Below are 21,075 nucleotides of genomic sequence, written 5' to 3' on the forward strand. Positions count from 1 at the left end.
CCTGGGAAAGCACCATACTGGAGTGGGAGGAAAAGACAAATGGAATGGGTGACCCATTGTTATAAATGACCATGCTGCTCTTCTTGGATACAGTTTTCACTTCTTACCTCATATGTATGATCTGGTTTAGGAACAGCAATTTTGGAGACTGTGAAGTGAGGACTTGCTGTGCGGGGTCGTGGGTGTTCAACATGAATTGTTTTCTCAGTCTTTGTTTCTGTTGCTCTTTTTATCTACACAAAGCAACAAAAAAATCGTTGAGAATGTGATGCTGTTCTCCAAACTGAAACAGATTTCACTGGGACATAGTTTTTTGGAAAAGAATGCAGTGTAAACTGAGTCTAACCTCTGTTGATATATGAACTTCCTTCTTTTCAGCAGCTGAGATAGGTTTCTCAGGAGGAACATAGACAGTTTTAACTTCTTTAGTGACAACATGACGTTCTGCTGGGGCCTCAGCAACAGTGTGCTCTTTATAGCCATATTCCAAAGTTTTCTGCTTTACATAAGCTTCACCTGCTTGTTCTGGTTCCCAGGGTGATCGAACACGTGCTTGATCCACTGCTGCAACAACTGTAGCTACAGCTTCAGCCCTTTTTCCAGCTTCAGTCTACAGATAACATTGGCATAATTTATATAAATATTCATCATTGTATTAAAGGCTTATGTATCTGACAAATGCTCAGTAAAATATATTCCAGACAAAGAGAGAGTGCATAGATATGCAAAAGTAATAATGTATACATCAAACATATTCACCCATAAAGACACTTCAGAGTCAGTAGATACAAATATACATTTTTGTTCTAAGCTCTTCCTATGCATATTCAGAAGATATCTGTAGGCTTGCGTGCCTTATACTTATCAATATTCGTATGCAAGCCCACTTTTAATACTTTATAGTCACATAGCTACTTATCAAAGAGTACGGCAGGTATGTAAATGTGCACATACTTTTAAAGTCAGTATGCTCATCAGCTCCATATAACTGTTAGATGCTACTAAAAATGTAAAGCTGCATCTAGCATCTGGTAGGAATGTATTAACTAAGGAATATACCCATAAAAATATTTTTTACCAAGGAATAGCTGTTAATTCTATACCAATCTATTTTAAATTATTTTACAGAAGGAAAACAGAACTTTTGGAGAAACTGGACATAATGCATTTGTATCAGGACTTTTATTTATTTCTAATAACTGTTAAATACTGTCAACTTCTAGGTTATCAGGGGCCAAATTTCTGCCCAGTCAGCAAACAGCAGGTAATAGGATGATTACTACTAGTGTTTATTATTACTGCCATAACTGATCTGGATGTAGCAACAGAGCTTATGAAATGTATGCCTTGTAGATGGGAAAAAGCCTAATGGATAACTTCATACTGATTTTAAAATCATTATGACCTTGAACTAAACTAACTTAAGTAAGGCCAGAATGTGATTGTTTACAGAGGTTTTGTTTTATTATTAGTGTTCAGGCAACGGGGACTCTTACTCAGTATTGATGCTGATATCAAAATTATTGTTTTTACCAGTTTGAATTTGGCCCAAAATTTACATAATCTAACAAGTAACTGCAACCTCTTAGCAGTCTGACTCCTCTTTTATATGCTATGATATTTTAATTATATTTTATAAAAGTATTTTATGAGTGTACCATACTATTTCTAATGAAGTAGATAGACTTTAAATAAAAGCTCTTGGCAATTATACTATTCTTCCACATAGAAGAGTTCCTGGCTATATTATAATAGAAAAGCTTTTCTACTGTGGGAGTCCTACTGGAACAAAGCAGTGTCAACAAGTGTCTGATAGTCAGAAGTAATAAGCTGGACAGACTTGAATGGATGTTAAAGTTTGTATTGTACAAAGAGCAATACAATTCAAACCTTAATAGAGAGAGGTTGTTTCATCTGACAGCCATAAAATTGCAAGGAATCATCTCGCAGAAATAAAGATTGCAGAGTCAGAAATTTTAACAAGTAAACATTTCTTGGAAGTGATTGGTAGGGAGTAGGCTTTCAGAGAGAAATCTGACTGTAGCCGTAAAAGTGGCATTTCCTAACAGGGTGAGACATAAACCTCTTTATCACTAGAAACTTAATCACATTGATTCTGTTACTTGACAATCATCCCACTTAATGGGTATGTTATCAGGAATTAATTTCAATTAATTGTACCCAAGTAGCTCTTAAAATATGAAGTTTGCAGATAAAACAACTTGTAACAGTGCATTTCACATCTGCAACAGCTATATTCACCTGGTCATAAGCTAGATGAATTTGTTCTTGCTTGGCTGTAATTTCTTCTCTAGTTCTGGACACTGTGACTGGTGCTTTGGTTTTATCAGTAGCAATTATTTTCGGAACTACAGTAGTTTTCTTAGCTTCCTTTTTAATCTAATTATTATAGCAGAAATAAAAGTGTCAGTTACATATGGCCGAAAGATATTTGAACAATGGGAAAACATTTCGGAATGGGAACAGCGAAGGAGAATTAAGGGGTTAGATGCTTGTGCACTGCACGCAGCTTTGTATTATATGTATACTGATAAGTATGGTTACAGCCTGACACCTATTTAAATAAATGTAATGATCTTTTTAAAAAAAAGAAGTTAAAATGCATTTCAGGAGTCAGTCAGTTCATTCCAAAAGTCAGAAGAGAATTATGGGCATCCTATTAATGAAAATAGGAGACAAAGTTAGGAGAGAAAGACAGAGGTGGAATAATATCGTCTAATTAGCAGTAAAAGTGGAATAAATCCCAGAAAAAATGAGCTGGAAATGTATAGTTAGTATTTTTTGAGGGACACATAGGTTTTTAAAGAAGAGAGGATAAAAAGCCAAACATGTTTGTAACAATGCTATTCACCTTTTCGTGGGTTATGCTCACTTGTTCTTGTTTGGTAGCAACTCCTTCTTTACTTTTTGATATTATGACTGGTGGTTTAGGTTTATCAGTGGTAATTACTACCTTAGGTACAGAAGGTTTCATATCTTCCTTTCTTATCTAGTTTTTATGGTAAAGAAAAATAATAGTAATCAATTATGCCTGTTGTCAAAATTACACAGCTTTTCAGGAAAGTGGGATAACGTTTCAGAATGTACATCAATAAAGGAAAAACATCACCTGAGAAATGAAGTCATTCTTTTGTACAGACCAAGTTATAGCCTATCTTATATGTTAGCTGAACAAATTGCATTCAAAGTCATTGACATATTGAATTAATCTATGCGTGAATTAAGAAGAGTCTTCCCACTTCCTAGTTAATTGTGATATATCATTATGTTTTGTATAAACTGTTTGCATAAAAATGACTTAATATTCACTTCCATCAGTAAATGGACTATTTCATCCGTTACTACAACAAACAATATTTCCACAATATGGGCCAGCAGATGCATTCAGTCCTCGCATGAATATGAACTACATTAAATCCAATTCCACCTATAAATATCATGAGTGATAACCTTTACAGTTTATCTTCAGAAATCTACCTTCAGACAAAAAGTAAAGGTCATTAAGCATCAGAGAAATTCTGGCAATACAAGCCATAATGCTCAAAGGATCTGTAGCAAGGGCACCTGCACTCTTCCTCTGTGGACAGAGCTGCTATTAAGTAAGAACTGGACCTGTAATGCTGGGCCTATATTTGGAGTAACTTGCTTTATAAAGTTTTTATTTTGTAATCTTCTCTTCATAAAGAAGCAGAGCAAAGATACATAGCACATTTGATGAAGAATGAGGTTTTACAAACTTATTAGAGTATAACAATGAGCTAAACATCTGTAACATCTATTTACCTTTTCATGAGCAATGTGCACTTCCTCATGTCTGGTAGATATTTCTTCTCTAGCTCTCGTTATTCTTTCTTGTTCTTTGGCTTTGTCTGTGGCAATTACTATTGTGGGTACTGGACTTTTCTCTGGTTCTTTTCTTACCTGGATGTTTACAAATAAAGAAGTTTAAAGGATATATTGTTTAACAATATAAGGTATGTGATTTTTTATATATTTGGAAAAGAAGATAAAAACTAAAGGAAAAATATCAAACTCTGGATTTCAAAATCATCTAGTCTGGAAACAACAATAACAACATAAACAGACTTCTTATAAGACATATATACATTTAGCATAAAAATAATAAAGTATTCCACAAATGCTTGCTTTGCTACTGAAAGCCGTAATAAAAAAATCGGATGAAAGAAAAACTGTCCTGTATCATAATCAGTTTGAGAAAGTGTAGGATACTAAAACCAAGTTTTTGGTAACTTTCACTTTGCAAGAAGTTCAGATGTAATCTGCACATAAACGTGATTTTTTTGCCCAGGTGGATTTCTGTTTCTCAGTACTTTAAAGTTAGGTTACACTTTCTTCCTTATGCATTTGAGCTAGAATGCAAATGTAACATTTCTGTATAAAAGCTGGTCTTCCATTAAATCATATTTGTCTGATAAAACACATGCTAAAATAATCTGATTTCCAATTACTCCTCAGTATTTTCAAAACTGATTTTAATGCAGAATGAGTTTTTCCTCCTTTTTCTGACCCACTGCACTGCCAACAAACAAAGCAGGCTACAAATGGCAAGCTTAGAGACAAAATCAGGAAAAAAAATGGAAAATCTGAGGTATTTCCTACATGTCATTTCTTTAAATGATTGAGAATACTATCTAGCAAATCACCACACAATCTATAAAAAATAGATTCCTTTCTAAGTTAATGTTTTGCAAGTTTATCTATCACATTCTTACACATTAATAATGGAAGTGAAATAAAAAAAGGAAATACAGTCACCATCAAGGACAGATAGGAGAATGATAGCAATGTAAACTAAAAGACTGAACATACATAAAAGGAAAAAATAATATTACAGTATGTCATTTTTCTTGTTCATTGGCTTGTCTTTTTGATGATATAGTAGATTTTTTGAACAAGGTGGGGCATGACAATCATAGGTAACATCTGTATTCACCTTTTCAGGAGAGATGTGCCTTTGTTCTTGTGAAGTAACAATTCCTTCTCTAGTTCTCGATATTACTGTTTGTTTTGCGGCTTTATCACTGGTAATTACTACTGTTGCCTCCTTTTTCATCTGATTTTTATAGCAACAAAGAAAAAACCAAAGCCTTAAAATTCATTTTAACATATTGATCATCAAAAGAAGAGGAGAAGGAAAAATACGAAAGGAATGCAAGTGAAGGAAGAATACTAAGGGAGACTTATTTTATTCCTCATGGGGAAATTATTAATGAGATATTAGAAGAAAAACTTCATCAGTGTAAGAATAATGTTAGATAATAAATGACGAGGGAGAACACAGGATCACTTTCATAGAAGGCATTCTTAAAAAGAGTTTAAGAATAATTAGTTCAATGCCGCTGTGATGGAAAGCAATGTAATAAGTGATCCATGAGCATTCCTTTACAGTCCAGATGCTCCATACGAATATGCATGCTTGCAGTGCACTGGGTAATATCTTGTTAATGCCTCACAGTGAATCATGCCTTGTTTGTATGTTGGATAAAGGGATAAAGGGGAAATTATAGAATATTGGTGCTCTATTTCTACCTGCTCCTGAACAGGTTGAATGTGGACTGCAGTCATTGCTGTCCTTTTAGCAGTTTGCTCTACAACATCTGGAGCTGGTTCTCTCACCATGGCTTGGTCCACAGCAGCAACAACCGTAGCAACAGCTGCTGTTTTTTCACTGTCCTTTCTCACCTATATTAGTCCAATCAAAAGACATTTTTCCATGTTTCACATACATTCAGAAGAAGCACTAAACATGCACAGAGACAGAATGTTGCAAAGCAGCATTTAAATATTTGCAGCAGAACTCTCTCAACAGCAGATACACACGTTTTTATACACAGCCTCTCAGATTCCATTTAGCAGATCTGTTCGGCAGTGGTGAGTCCACACACAGAGCAAAACCAATGCTCTTTCCAAAAATAGACTTTACCTCTCTAGCACCAGCCGCAACCTCACCAGCAGCAGCACCGCTAATGGTAAATTGTTCTTGGACTCCGTATCTCCCCTCCCATCTTTCTTCAGTTCTTATTTGAGTACTGCTTGTAGATACTCTTGTTTCCTTCATCTGGGCTTCTGCGGTTGCAGCATATCCTTCCTGCTTCCAAGGAGGAAGGACTTCAGCCCCAGCTGTTGTCACTACATGTGTTTTACGGATTGGAGATGGAGATTTCACTGGTCTGATAGGTGAGGTGGAGATTCTTCCAGCAGGAGAAACTGACCTAATGAAAGAATAAAGTATCAATTATATTAATGTAGTGTCATACAATGACAACTATATAAACAACTTCAGCCTGAACTTGAATTCACTCCCCATTTAGGGTACCTTCCATACATTGTAGTTTGATTTTTCAAAAGTTTTTGAGGTGTTCTACTTGTAAGATTACACTTAGCTGGTTTTAACATTATGCCTAATGTGTGTTTTTGTGATACCCATAACTGTAATATATCTTTGTAGTAGCTTAGTTAGATTTACAAAAAGAAATAAGAGCAAATGTCAAAGGGCATTTCACTCAAGCATGTGTATATAAAATATAAAAATACATAATTATTTTCCATTTGCTCTATATTAATTCTCCTAATAGGAATACAATAAAAGGCTTACACACTGTGAATATTACATATATTTGTGCTCAGGTCTCTGTAGAGAGACAAAATAACTGCTCTTTGTAAAAATACCACGTGGCAGCCACTAGCAACAACAAAACTGTATCTACCCCCGCACCACACCTCATTTTCATATGTCATCCTTACATGTGTTCAGACTCAAGGCAAGCTTCTGATCAGGGCCTATATTTTTTCCCATACTTACATTTATAAATCTCAGCCACAATAATTGGTAGCCACTTGGAAAGTGCTAGTTTCTAAATTTTGATATTCCAAAAATTCAGTCCCAGTCCTAGCAGATAGTTTTAAAGCACTCTAACTTAGATTTTTCTTCGAGAGGAATTTTTTTTATGCTGTATTTCCCAGATAACATTAAAAAATTGCAGCAGCAGGGGGCAGCAGCATTTTATTCATGTTTAGATTTAGTTTCTACTGTGTTGTATATCTAAAAGTTTGACTAGCAGGGGACTACAAACTTCTACTTCCATGTGCACACTAGGTGGCACTATTGAATTATTCTTTCATCTATGCAGATTGCTAGTTACTGACAATCCATTTCTTCCTGCCCTTGCAAGTTATTTTCAATGGGGCAAAATTTACCAGCATACCTAGATCTGTCGGTATAAATGGGGCTCTTCTGAGCACTCAGCTTGGAGATATTTCTTCCATGACGCTGGTGCTTCAGGATGCTGACATTGCAGGACTTCCAAAGCAATTTCCTCTTTACCTGACTCTCAGGGAGACCTCCTGGGGTCTCGCAGACCATGAGCCCTGCTCTTCACTCACTTTCCCTCTCAAGATCCTTTATGCAGCAGAGCTAAACTCCATTTTTCCATATGCACATTTACCTTGCCTGCCTTCAAAATAATATTTCTGCAGTCATCATGAGAACACAAACAGAATACACATTCATGTTTTTTTACATATCCTTCCATTCTGCTTGCCACTCATCACAGTGTCATTGCTCTGTTCTCGGTTCATCTAAAATACTCAAGGGCCAACTGCTCTACTGTTTTCTTGTCTTCCATCATGAACTTGGAGCTTTGAGTGCTACTTCAGCTGTATGTAGAGTGATCAAATAGGATTCATTCTCTTAAGGATTTTCTTCCATATGGAATAGAAAAGTTATATAACAGGCATGCGCTTCTATAGCAGTGGCAAATATAGCACATTATAGCTCACAGTCAGAATAAACTCAGTCAGTGAATTCTTCCATTTTGTACTATGCTCTGATTCTATGGTATTACTGCTATATGTGAAAGTGATTCAAAAAGCAAACTTATTTGAAAGAAAAATAAGTTTACCTTACTGGTGAGGGTGTTGGTGCTCTGACATGTCTTACAGGTGATGGCGATTGTCTAACAGGTGATGGTGATTGCTGTCGTGCCATTTGTGCTTTTGCAGCAATTATTGGTGGGGTTGGTGATTTTGATGTAGGTCTAGGAGGCATTCGTGGAGGTGCTTTGTGTGGGAGCTGTTGGGCTGTTGCACCTTCTATGACCATTTCAACACTTGTAAGTGATTTGGCGTCAAAGTGAGCTTCAATCTTCTACAATGAAATCAAGAAAACAAGTCTGAGATACTGTAGAAGTAATCATCCACATATTAGCCTTACCAGCTTTGTTTTTGAAAAATATACCTTTTCAATTCTGGCTTGTCTTGTTTGTGAAATCTGAGCAGTCGAAACAATTGTCTTTGTCTTTTTAGCAGGAACGGCTTCTTCCTCACCTTTTGGAAGAGAAAACATGGTCAGGAGAATTGCATATGGCAAAAAAAACAACAAGCAGTTGCAGAAATAAATGAATGGTCAATTCCAATTGTATATGAACGTATATAAAAAACAGATAAAGAATTAGGCAACCATCTGTTTTTCCTGCAGTATCTATGGACTGACAACTGTGAAAACAGTTGAAATACTATTTCTGCATTGCTATGTCATTAGAAAAAAACCCCAAACAAAACAGTTTTATCGCATTTTTTTCAGAATCAGTCCTGGATCTCAAATGACTACAGAGTTTGGAAGCCTGGCTGAGGTGAAACCCAAGCAAGACTGCTCTAGGTAGAATGATTCACTGCTATGATTCTCCTCCAAGAACTATCTTCACCCTTACCAGGCTCATTTACGAGACCATGTACAGTTGTGCAATCCAATAGATCTATTCTTTCAAAGCCAGCTTACAAATACAACTTTGAGAAATCTACAGAACAAAGCAAGAACAACTGAAAGTATCCCACACCTTATTCTGTCCAGTCTATCCCCAGTTTAAAGAAGACCCATTCTGGAGAAAAGGTCCTTTGAAATTCTCAGACAAAAATCTTTAGCAAATTTCACCAAACACACACTGCTTTTTCACAGCAAGTTAATAACTCTTGAGAAAAAAGTTATAAATGAACTTATTGATATAACTTTGATGAAGTGGTGTGTGTTGTGCCATTACAACAATGAATACTCTTATCTTCAAGGCTTGCAACTTCAACTCCATTACCTTGAATTAGCAATTCAGCTGTTGAAGTAGCACGTCCCACATTATTTGTGGCATTTACTGAATAGGTACCGGAGTCTTCAGGATATGCTTCTGCAATTATTAAGCTGTAAAGGTCTCCTTCTTGTAAAATTTGAAAATCGGGGGAGCTTTGGATTTCTACTCCATCCCGATAGAACTTCACCACAGGTGTAGGGATTCCAGTCACTCTCACGTCAAGTCGAACTTGACTTCCCTGCCTTGCAGTCATGCTCTGTAGTCGTTGTGAGAAGTTTGGTGGTGCTGTTCCAGCTACAGTTTTATTTGAAGAAATAAATAGAAAAACAATGTCTGTCAAAAAGAACTGTAAGGGCTAGATATTTTCATTATCAGAAGTGTACAAGGTCTATTTCTCCTTCACACGCTACTGACAGATGATGCTACCTTCTCAAAAATTCAAAACGTTGAGCTGATCTTCCAAAATGCAAACACCCTTAGCTTTTCTCATGTATTTAAAATTTCTGATACTTCTGTTTATGCTCGTGATTGCAGGTGTTTCTAGAATTAGAGATATATTGACTATAACCGTAGGTAGTAAGCACAGTGTCTTGGGTACGGCCCTTTATGTGAGTTATTTTGCTAAATATATTTCTATCATTAAATATCATTAAGGGCTCCATCCTGCAGAACTTTATCCTTTCTTTTATGAGTAGTTTGAATGTAGCCAGTGTGACATATCACATGAGCAGAAGTATACAGGGCTAAGCCAGAAGTTTTTAATTGTGATTAAGAGTTTACAAGATCAAGGTTAAACTTTATATAGTTAAGATGTAAAGGATGCTGTTGGAAATTACTGGTAAGAATATATGCTGAATTCTAGACTGCTTTAGGAAAGGGAATTTGGTTTGCTATTTCTTTGCTAATCATGTACTTCAAATCCAAGCTTTTTTCATTTTCTGTGACACTTCTATTGCTCTATTTCTCACATTGGTACCAGAGAGAGATGCCTTTCTTTAGCTGCTTGATACCTGTGACAAGTAGCTCAGCAGTACTAGTCGCTTGCCCAGATCCATTGGTGGCTTGTACGGTATATCTTCCACTGTTTGCTTCTGCCACGGTGGGGATCACCAGTTTAGCGCGGCCATCACTAAACGAGATCTGCACACCTGGCAGAGTTGCAGCAGAGAGAACCTGGCCATCCCGATACCAGCTCACCTCAGGAACTGGGAAACCTAAAGAAAAAGGAAGGCAAAAGGAGATTCAGATGCTATGAAATGCCAGGTATCCTAAATTACCGTAGTACTCACTTACATATACAGTTTTAGTGAAGTGTAATGGCATAGGCACAGAACTATGATTATATGTCCAGTGACACAATGGTAAAGGAATTTCTTTTTAGAAAGGTCATTAAAAATACGCAGAGCAATAGGACAACTGCATAGGCTACTGCATTTAGGAAATCACTTGAATAATGAGCAGACTGTAGTGGTTGGCAATCCTGTTGAGGAATAGAAATTCATCAAAATTATGAGGGGAATGAATTGAAGCAGGTGAGGTCTTTTTTTGTTGTTGTTTATTTGCTAATATCTTAGCAGTGTTGCTAACAAAATTATCCAGTCCAATAGTTTGGAGACAAAGTAAAAATCAGAACTTCCAACCAAGCTAAGCAGTTATCCTAACATAAACTATTTTAGAAAATGAAGAGACAGAAAAAGTGGCTGTTGTAGAAATTAACATTGAGTGCTGTTAATGCTTTGGGGGTTTTGTTTCTTTTTTCTGGAGTGAATTTTCTTTGAGTTTGGTGGAAAGCAGTCTGAGGTGATCTGAATAGGTTCATCTTCTATATCTATGATGATTTTAGATTCCCAATGAAAATTCTCATCCCAGTGTTCTACTCAGTCAACTATATTGAGCAACTGAAACCCATTTGATGAACAGGAAAAATTTTTATATGAGCCACATAAGAACAACACCTTATTTAAGAAGAGAGTTCCAAAACACCATCTCTCCAAAATGAAAATCCCTTCAAATTTACTTCATGTAATTCTCTCAAGCTGAATCACCAATTGCACTGCACAGGGGCTCAGGAATGAGGTCTGAGACTGTGCTTACTACAGCTGCTCTAATTTTCCCAGTTCCTTTCTCTGTGGTTTGGAAAACCCCAGGACCACAGAATTCTGCTTCCTTTCTAGAGTATTACTCCCTTAAACTCATTTAATTATTTGGGGTTTTAATGTGCCAGGAATATGACTCCGTGAGACTAAAATGAAAGAGAAGCTGAGATATATAGACTGAAGCTTTTACTGGTTGTCTGCCACCACACCAGACATGGTTAGAAAAGTTTTAAATTTTACTCACAGTTGAATGATTTTAATATTAATTATTGGGACATTCTTTTTCATTTTAAAATTGCCCTTGAGTTTTTTTGAGCTTTATTGCCAAAAAGAAGAAAAGGAACCTGAAGTGCCTCAACTTCACTGCTTAAGTAATTGAATTCAGTGAGATTGTCCTAACAATGATGTGACAGGAATTGCCAACTTGTGCACGATATATGTGCTGCTTTCAACAATATGCAGAGTGTAAAGTCTTGCTTGCATTGCATAATACCTGAAAATATCGGTTCAAGAAATGTTAAGCAGAGAACAGGTTAGTTCTTTTTGAACGTATTCAATACTTGATCAGTACTGTGGAGACATGAGGATGGGTATAGTTCTAATGCCAGCAGCATGGCAGACTTTCTTGACAATGACGTACTGCCTCATGTCACCTCAGTCACTGTTCACTCAATAGGGCTCCACCTATGATGATGTCCTAGCTGCTCTGGCATTTGCTGCTTTTAATCACAGGGTTTGAGTGTTCTGCACTTTCTGAGCGCAGGGGGAGGTACTGGGTATTTTTGTCTGATATCAACCCTTTGTAATGTGGCACTTAATTCACAGTCTGATACAACAGTACAATTTATTTGTTCTAGTTTACATACTGCAGAATTGCATCTCAGATGGTTGCTAAACTCTTCTTGGTACTCAGATTAATTGGGCTTTTCACATTCAAATTGTAGGTCTGTATTAATACTTGACTTGTACATAAAAGGGCAGGGTTATCAGAGATAAACAGAAAGTCTGAATTTCAAATTCACAGTGATTCATGATAGAGAGGAGGGGCAGACAATGTAGCAGAATAAAGCTGTGCAGTCCGTTATTTATGCAATTAGTTCAAGAAATAAAACTTTCATTTTTTTTAATGCATTAGAAAAACTAAATGCCAAGCCACTGTCAGATCTGTCAGTCTTGGTGGATTCTTTTGGGGCAGGAAAGACATTCTAGAATCCCACAATATGAATAAAAGCTAATAGGAGATTGCCTTACATGGTGTTTGGGACTAAATTACAAATGTGGTATATGCCATTAGAAAAGCTGCTGTATCTCCTCTTAGTCAAGAGATCAAGTTCCCCTCCCAAGTACTCCATGACATCGCACAAATTAAAATAGCCAAAAATCACACATTAAGCCATAATATTAGCATCCTAACTTGTTCTGATGATATATTTATGTATTCATAATTATAATAAGTATTGTAATCATCAGTGGAAAGGAACTTTTCACAGAAAATTGACAGTGTATAGACAACAAGAGAAGGTCAGGGCAGTTAACTGAAGAGTAGAGGGCCAAATAACAGAATAAGGCATGAAAAATTATCATGGATGTAGACTATACGACACGTTCAAACACCTTGTGCGAGCCAGTGTTATCCAAAGGGACCAAGGGATGAACCACAGGGGATCATAGATGTCAGAGATCTTTATAGTTGGGCAGATCATGTGTTTGCACCTGCCACAGAGCATTTGGGTAGTGTTTTATGGTATGTGGATCATCACATTGCTAATGCCTGTGAGACAATGTCATTCCATCAGCAGGAACATGTGTCATTTCTCCTTAGTCACTGCCGAGGTCACAGGCACTCTTAGAACAGGGTGTTGGTTATCTGTTAAAGTTATTTCAGGGGTTTGCATGGGATTTTGCACAAGGTACTGTGTTCTAATAGTGTGTAGACTAGCAAAATGAAGTATCCTTTAAAATTATGTGGCATCTTTAAATTGCATCAACAAATTATATTAATCCAGCCTTGTACTACCATCATAATCACCATGCACATCTACTATCTAGCAAACTAGCATTTTCTGCCCTCTTCAGTGGCCATGTGGACCTAGATTCTGTGCTTTTAACCTCTCTGCCAGAAGTCTGGAATTAAGTAAACTCGAGGGCACAGAAGGTAGAAATACAGACTAAGGCTTAGCACTAGGTCAGTGAAGAACTAACATATGCCTTGCGTTTTGCACCTTGACTCCTCATTCTGTCTGATAATCATGCAAACAAGATTATTCTCTCTGCACCCATGTGACATACTCTTACTAGCACAGTATATATTTTTATGTATATACTTTTAATGCTATTTCCCTCCAGTTTTGATGATTCTAATGTACATGAGAATTAGACACCAGTCTCATTGCATTCGTTGGCAAATAAGACTGGTGTCTAATTCTCATGTATGTCAGAAGGATGATTGGCAACATGGTTGGCTATTGCCTGGGAGGCCTTGTAACTTTATGCAGTATGTTTGTGCATATCTGACAGCACCTCACAACGCTAATCAGTACCATATGATGTGGTTATGTATTCACATTTCAGCACTGATCTTTACCCATTCAGATCAGATTATGATCTATGAAAAGTGTTATCATTTGTCTTAGCAAAAATGTTACCAAAACCAATAATTAAAAAAAAACAGAATGAATCAAAACCTTACCACTAATATGAGCCTCAAAGGTTGCGGCACTACCCTCCAGTGCCACAACACTTTGTAACGGCTGCGTAAATGTTGGTGCTTTTGTCGTCATCTTTACAGGCACTCTGAAAGCAACAAAAACATAATTAGATATCAATGGTGAAATTGTTATTACACACACATCCCTCTTGCTAGATTTTAGGAATATTTGTTATTATTTTCACAACACATTACTCTTCTCAGTTTTAAATAACATTGACCTGGAGAAATGTGAAGACTGTAGGTTTTGACAAAGTTGTATAGCAAATTACCCTTAGAGAACACTTGGCTGAGTTGGATGTGAAACTGTTATATTTAGTGAAGCTGTGATTTGGCATTACAAGTATGCAGCAGGAGGCAAAGTTCTGCTTGACTCATTGTATGACCTTGTGCAGGTCATCTAGCCTTTCTTTGTCTATTAATCTCCTTTACCTAAAGAGAAAATAACCTCTATTAAAAAATTTGTTTGAATGATTTGAAAATGTTTTGTTAGTGCAAATCTTTTGCCTTCTCCAATGGGAAGACAACTAGGTCACTAAGTAGCAACTGAAAAAAAATGTGATGGTCTACAATTTGTTTGGCTTTTAATAATTAAAAAAAATGCCAGGAGGCTCTCTTTTAAAAGCAGTCTGTAAGTCGTGAATAATTTCATTTTACACAGAAGCATATTGGCATTAAAGATGCAAATAAAATTCTAGTCTTACAGAGTATCTCAGTGGAATTTTGAATATGGGTAGACAGCCACCTTCGAAATGTGAGCTAGGATATAAGGTAGCCAGTGACACTGATGGTTTGAACAACTGCAGATCCATGTGAAATCTGAAAAATAGTTTGCTTTCTTTTCCTATGCCACAAGATCCTACTTTGAAATAGCACGCTGCCACTGGAAAACCTTCTGTATCAGTAGTATTTTATATTTGCATGAACTTACTTACTGATGTTGAATTGTGCAGTAGCTAGTATCTTCTTAATAGTATCACACATCTAGTAAAGTTACAATTTTTCTCATTAAAAAATTCCCCTGAAAAACATGTCATGTCTTATTAAACGAGGGTTAACCCCATGATCTTTTCAAGTCAGTCTCACTCACATATTTACTCTTGTTTACTCGGGCTTTTGTGCCTGATTTTCTGACAGTCCCAGGCTTAAAATTTTTGCTGCCTTTCAAAGGCGTGAAAATTCTTCATGACTTGAGTTCCTTCACTGAAATCAGTGCTTGATGCCTACATAAAATAAGTCCATGAGGGCAGAACTGGATATTCTACTGGGATTTTGGGCTGCTTTTTATTGCCTTTACTGGTTATCTGAATGCTTGTTCCAGCTTGACAGAGGAACAGCCTTTTATCAAAGATTTTCACCTTCAAGCGTGGGAGGAAATGAGTTCAAATTAGAAGGAAATTACCAACATTTCATCCTAACACAACACTAGTTTTCTGAAAGGAAGATTAAGACAAATGTCAGTTGCATGTTAGTTCACTAAGAACTACTTCAGTTACAACTATGTTTTGAAGCTCAGCTAAAATATATGGAAATAATCTTACAATATAATTCAAGATTATGAAAGCTTATATATATATGTAATTTCCTAACTCCAGAACAGATTGGAAATTATTTAATTAAGTAAAATTGTCATTGAGTTCACACAAAGTTTATATATTTCTAGGCAAATTTCAGTGATGAAGATCTGATCTTATAAGGCTTTTTGTATAATTAGAATTGAAAGTATGCATCTGAAATGTCATGCTCCAGAAATAACCTTCCCAGCTATGAATGACAGCAGACAAGTGCTCCTGAGCTGCCATGTAATTGATACCTTCGCAGTTGATTCCCTTAAAAAGTCATCAGCGCTTAGCTGATACCATATGCATTTTATCAGAGCTATTCTTAGACCTTCTCAGTTTATCTCCCAGTAGCATAACCTTGAACACTCCCAACAGAAAGGAGTTTTTAAAGTTACACAGATGTTTCCATGCCCTTTTCAAATCTTAATTTATGTAGTCTTTAACAATAAGTATACTGGAAAAACTTTTTGCTGAGTGTTATCAAAATTCACTAGCAGAAATTTAAGGCATAACCTTGCCAGAGAATTTAAGTGCTCCATGTCTATATTCTGAAACCAATACCCCTCTGTAAGCAAATTTATAATAATAGATCATATCAGGCCTATTAATGACTGATAAAATACTCATTACACTAGCAGAAACATGCTACTAACCTGATCTCTCACAGTGCCTGTAAGAGTGGGCTAAGCCCAACGAAATCTTCTTGAACGACGTCCTTATCCAGAGTAAGATTTTTTTAGACAATCCCAGCATGAGAATTGTAGAGCCTCTAATCATAAAAACAAAACTACACGGTCTCGACAGTGTAGTTTTGTTTTTTTGCAATCCCTACACCCGAGGCGAGGCGGGGAATGCACGACTGCTCAGAAGTGCTAACATAGTTGTTTTGCCTTATATACCCCAGTTCTGCTGACAGGTCTGCCTCATCATGTCAGCGCCAGTTCTGATTGGTTTCCTAAAAGAAAGTATCTTGTGAGAGGGGATCCACTCTGTGTAACCATACACCACCTGTTGGTTTGATTGACAACTCTAATTTTGGAAGCACAAAAGGGATTCACTAAGGAAACATCATCTGTGCCAAAGATTTTGATTTATAATTCAATTTTATTTATAATGTGCAGTTTACAAGCTGTTGCAAATTTCCTAAGTCATAAGCACAAGACAAAGAAAGGAATAAGGAAGCATTTCAGCAGAGGATACGAACAAGTTAGAGGTAGTCATATCAGCAAGATTCATCCTTACTTTCTTTCATTATAAAGCACCCAAGAAGCTACCAAATGCATCTGTCAATCACCACACTAAATAAGTAAGCTGAGCTCAGACATGTGGCGGCACACTATTAGAATGCACTGTTTAAATTACTTTTTTCCATAACTTTGAATTCTAAAACTGTGTTTGGTAATACATAGACTTGGCACTCTGGTGGTTTGGGGTTTTTTTTGTTTCCTTCACGATTTCTCTGTTGGATGTTCCAAGCAGTTAAGGTTAACACACAATAACATACAAAGTGCAGAAATAGAAAATATGTGAAAAAAAAAAAAACAACTCTTGTAATTTCTGAAAAAAGCAGATTTTAAGTCTAATGGCTTTTTTCCAGGCCTGTGGAGGCCTTCTGCAGACCAGGGAGTTAATCATCCATGAATAGCATACCAGTTTGTGAAATTCCACTAGCCCAGCTTCATCAGCCTATGCAGCTAATTATACCATTAGATTGGTTGCCTCTGAAAGAGGTCAGAGTTAGAAGACTGCTCTTGCCTACAGCTGGAATGGGAGGTGATTTACCACAGGACCACATCTGCCTGTTTCCATTGCTGCCTTCTTATTAAAAAATCCTTTTCTTCCCTATGAAGCGTAATATACATAACACACACCTAGCAAACTCTTTAAACACATAACTCGCTCATAAGACTACTTGTGGGCTTAAAATCAAGCATGTTCTTGGCAAATGGAGGACTTCAGTCTGCTGTTACCAACATCCACATCGAAAAGGATCTCCCAGAGGATCCTAGAGAAGTAAACAAAGGCTGGATTTTTGTACTATCAGCTGCACTAGTGTTTGAAAACTACCTGAAGGAAACCTCCAGCAGGAGCTCCAGAAAATGCCGGAAAGAGAGAATACCACTGCTATGATTCCTGTAAGGGAGTATTTTACTGTAGTTTGCAGATCTGAAAGAAACAAGAAAGGTCATATTGCTGTGATCTCATAAAATAACTTCAGAAATTTGATCTGCCCTTTAATTTATCCATAATATGTCAACTTTAAGGCTACTCTTGGCATGCAGCAGTAACAACAGCAACATAAACTGGAGGAATAATCTCTTCACTGGTACTATCTTTACTTTCACAGAGGCTGAAAGTCAGTACTATGGCTCATTTTTAACTCTTTATTGCAAATAGATGTCAGGCGGCCTAATCACTCTGTATAAGACTTAGTATGATAACAAATGCAACTCTACACATTAGTGGGGAGAACAAGCCGGCTGCTACTAAGAGACAAAAAATGTCCATAGAAATCTGTGTAGAGGGTATCTAATATCTCATTCCAAATAGCAACTTGCTAAATTAGCAGATGGCCATTTCTCTCTGTAGTTGAATACTTAAATATTCAGTGAAAAATCACACTTGGAGAAAGAGCACAGGCTAGTATCTGCAAATTTAGTAGACACTAAGTCAAATAAACAATGAAAAAGCTTATGAACATGATAAATTCTAAATGACAGAAATGTGTAAACTGTCACTTTTGCAGTTATGAGATAGCCAGATGTTCAATTTTTTTCTATTTCAATCAAGTCAACAATTGATGACAATAATAGAAAGTTACAAGGAAAAGATTTTGCTGCATTCAAATATATAAACCAAATACATTGTATTTTTAAAGTAACTTCCTTTCCCCCTCCCCCCCTCCTTTTTTTTTTTTAAGTTTAACATTTGCTTTTGAGCACTGTTAAATCTATTTCCATTCCAACAAGAGTTTGTACCTTCTCAACTTTTACTTTTGCTGGTGAATTCAGAAATAAAATTGAACAGTGAAATTTTTTTCTTGTGCTCTCAAGGAAATACAGATTATTTACATCACAAGCTTTCTGTTAACAGAATGACTATCAGCCCAGTGTGATTTCTACATGTTTAGTGTCACATAGTGTATCCACAATAAAAAGCAGAAGGATTACTTCAGTCTTATTACTGTGTAGCAAAAACTCTGCTGGTAAGAACAACATTATTTCATTGATCCCGGATCAAACAAAAGTCAGATCCAGATAATGACAAAGACATTTTTTTTCAGGCAGACATCCGAATTGGGGATTGTTATGGAAATTTCAGCATTTGCTTCAGTCTCCTACTGGTTTAAGTATAAACTATATATTGCCAATGTTACTATAGTATACGCATTACTTTGTAGGCCAACAATACATTTAAGAAGTAGCAGGTTATCTTCAACAAAATGAAACATTGTGGGGCAGATACCAGCAACCTCTGCTGATGTGATTTACTTTCACTAATTCTAATAATCCTGTTGACTTGATGAGTGGTGCTGTGCAGAAGGACCAATTACTTTAACAGGCCCCCATGAAGATGCCTTGAAAGCTGAAGACCCTAGTCAGAATTTAAAGACAAATTCATTCTTTCTTGAACACTGAGAGCTTCAAATTACCACTTCGGCAAGTTTTCAATGTGATTTTGAAGTGGAATTTCCTAATTTGCTTTTTAAAAAAATCACCACCTTTCCTTTTCTTCATTTTGTGTCAAACAGTAGTAGTGTACTACGTGCTGTGGCTGCACAGCCAATATAGCATAAACCCTGCTTTCTTTCTTAGTCCCCGTGTCTACCTATGCATGCTAATTTGCAAAACTGCATAAAAAGAACCACTTACTTCTGTGGTTGTGCAGCCCCTCTGGGCCACTCTGAGCTCTCCGGATAAGCCCTATCTTGCTGTTATCTTGATCATAACAACTTGCATGCCAGGCAATCTCTGTCCACCACTGGGCCATTTGCTTCCTGACTTGTGTACCAGAATTGTAGCCAGAATGTAAAATATTGACCAAAGCCAGTCATCTCAGTCCTATAAATAGCAATCCAAGAGGAAGACCCTTTGAGCTCTCAAGGACCTTAGCAGGCTGTGTGATGCTGTATCTCCATCTGGGCTGGGATGCCCCTCAGGGTAGATTTCACGAGGATTGAAGGATTGTCTATTGACGATTTTGCAAGGACTCAAAGGCCTAATTTTGCAAGGTTCCCTGGCTGTGAGCTGATGAATGCCAGCACATAAAAGTGAGTAATTTATGAAACTCATGAAAAGGGAAATTTTATTCACAGGTAAACCTTGGTGTGTGTGTGTGTGTGCAATTTGACTCTATATATACACATATATTATCCCTAGTCACAAAAACCAGTGACCAATCTGAGACTAAGATTGGACCTAGCCGCACCTAGACTTCTCTCTGAAAGAAGTTCAGAAAGCAAGGGGGTCTATTCTGAACCTTGTGACTCAACAGGAGGGTCCTTCTTACCTCCTGCATCCACAATCCCTCTGAATCATTCTAACTCAAGTATACCTCAATTTTCCTTTGTGCACTTCTTCTATATAAGTAATAGTCTGAACTTTGCCATTCTCAAATCTTTAACTAAGTCACTATGTTGATTGTAAAAAATTCCATCAAATTGCTGTTTTAAATTGGCTGATGTTGTGAAGAATTATACAACCTAATACAGTGATCTATCTCAAAAATATTAATAAATCTTAAACTGCTAACTAAAGCTGTGTAATGAATCATATTCCCAACAATTTGGTGTAGTTGGCAGGATACACAAGGTTGTATTCACAACAATTTGGCATAGTCAGCCATATCCACAAACCTGCATTTGCAATACCTTTTCCACTTCCATTTTCCCTCACCCCCTTAATTCTTTGTCCTGTTTTTTCCTATACAATGTCTGTTATATTTCCTTTCATACACTATTTTCATTTCACTCTGCCCCCCAACCGAATATGCAGAACCATGGGAGTAATGAAATAAATTATTTAGTCGCTTTAACTAAAACGTCTCACCAATAAGATGCTGTCCTAAATCCTTACGGAACTGACAAAACACAACCCGAAATGTATTTAGATATTATATTCTTGCTGAATTTCCAGTTTTCTAAAGCCTACTTCTGGAAAAAAATTTTGCTTTCCCTCTTCCCACCCACCTTTTTTCTTTAAACTTAGAAATAACTTATAAATTATTCTCTTTACTGTTAACCATTAAATCCTGAACTGAAATCAAAATGCATTTCCACCAATTTCATCAATTCCCCTCCCTCTGCAAATGCTATAAACAATACTTTGTAATGACACCTTTAGAACCTTAAAGTCTATAAAATGCATCACATTCACAAGAATATCCACATTTGTGTGCTGCAGCTTGCTTCTGAAAAGTTGTTATTTTCAGATGCTCATGTCTCTCATCTGAGATATTTTAAATGATTATGCAAAATACATTAACCTTTTTCAATACAAACTAAAACTCGCTTACACAAAATTGTTTTACTTGTTACTGGAGAAGGCACTGTCAGTTGCTCCCAAAGCAGAAAAGATAACTAAGGCACTAAG

General features: G+C 36.6%; 1 protein-coding gene across 1 annotated transcript in view; it reads right to left on the reverse strand.

Moving 5' to 3' along the window:
* Positions 1–16,387, reverse strand: part of TTN (titin) — a 240,981-nt gene extending 224,594 nt beyond the window's left edge. The window contains exons 1-14 of the mRNA XM_075093587.1: positions 16,138–16,387; positions 13,905–14,008; positions 10,130–10,333; positions 9,126–9,413; positions 8,279–8,367; positions 7,944–8,188; positions 5,966–6,254; positions 5,572–5,724; positions 4,976–5,095; positions 3,805–3,942; positions 2,873–3,010; positions 2,263–2,400; positions 347–610; positions 108–233 (exon numbers count right to left, since the gene is read on the reverse strand). Of these exons, the coding sequence (XP_074949688.1) occupies positions 108–233; positions 347–610; positions 2,263–2,400; positions 2,873–3,010; positions 3,805–3,942; positions 4,976–5,095; positions 5,572–5,724; positions 5,966–6,254; positions 7,944–8,188; positions 8,279–8,367; positions 9,126–9,413; positions 10,130–10,333; positions 13,905–13,995 (2,283 nt within the window). The 5' untranslated portion in view covers positions 13,996–14,008; positions 16,138–16,387. The remainder of the gene's footprint in view (positions 1–107; positions 234–346; positions 611–2,262; positions 2,401–2,872; positions 3,011–3,804; positions 3,943–4,975; positions 5,096–5,571; positions 5,725–5,965; positions 6,255–7,943; positions 8,189–8,278; positions 8,368–9,125; positions 9,414–10,129; positions 10,334–13,904; positions 14,009–16,137) is intronic.
* Positions 16,388–21,075: the final 4,688 nt, after the last annotated feature.

The sequence above is a fragment of the Phalacrocorax aristotelis genome, chromosome 5 (genome assembly GCF_949628215.1).
Source record: "Phalacrocorax aristotelis chromosome 5, bGulAri2.1, whole genome shotgun sequence".
Classification (NCBI taxonomy): domain Eukaryota; kingdom Metazoa; phylum Chordata; class Aves; order Suliformes; family Phalacrocoracidae; genus Phalacrocorax; species Phalacrocorax aristotelis.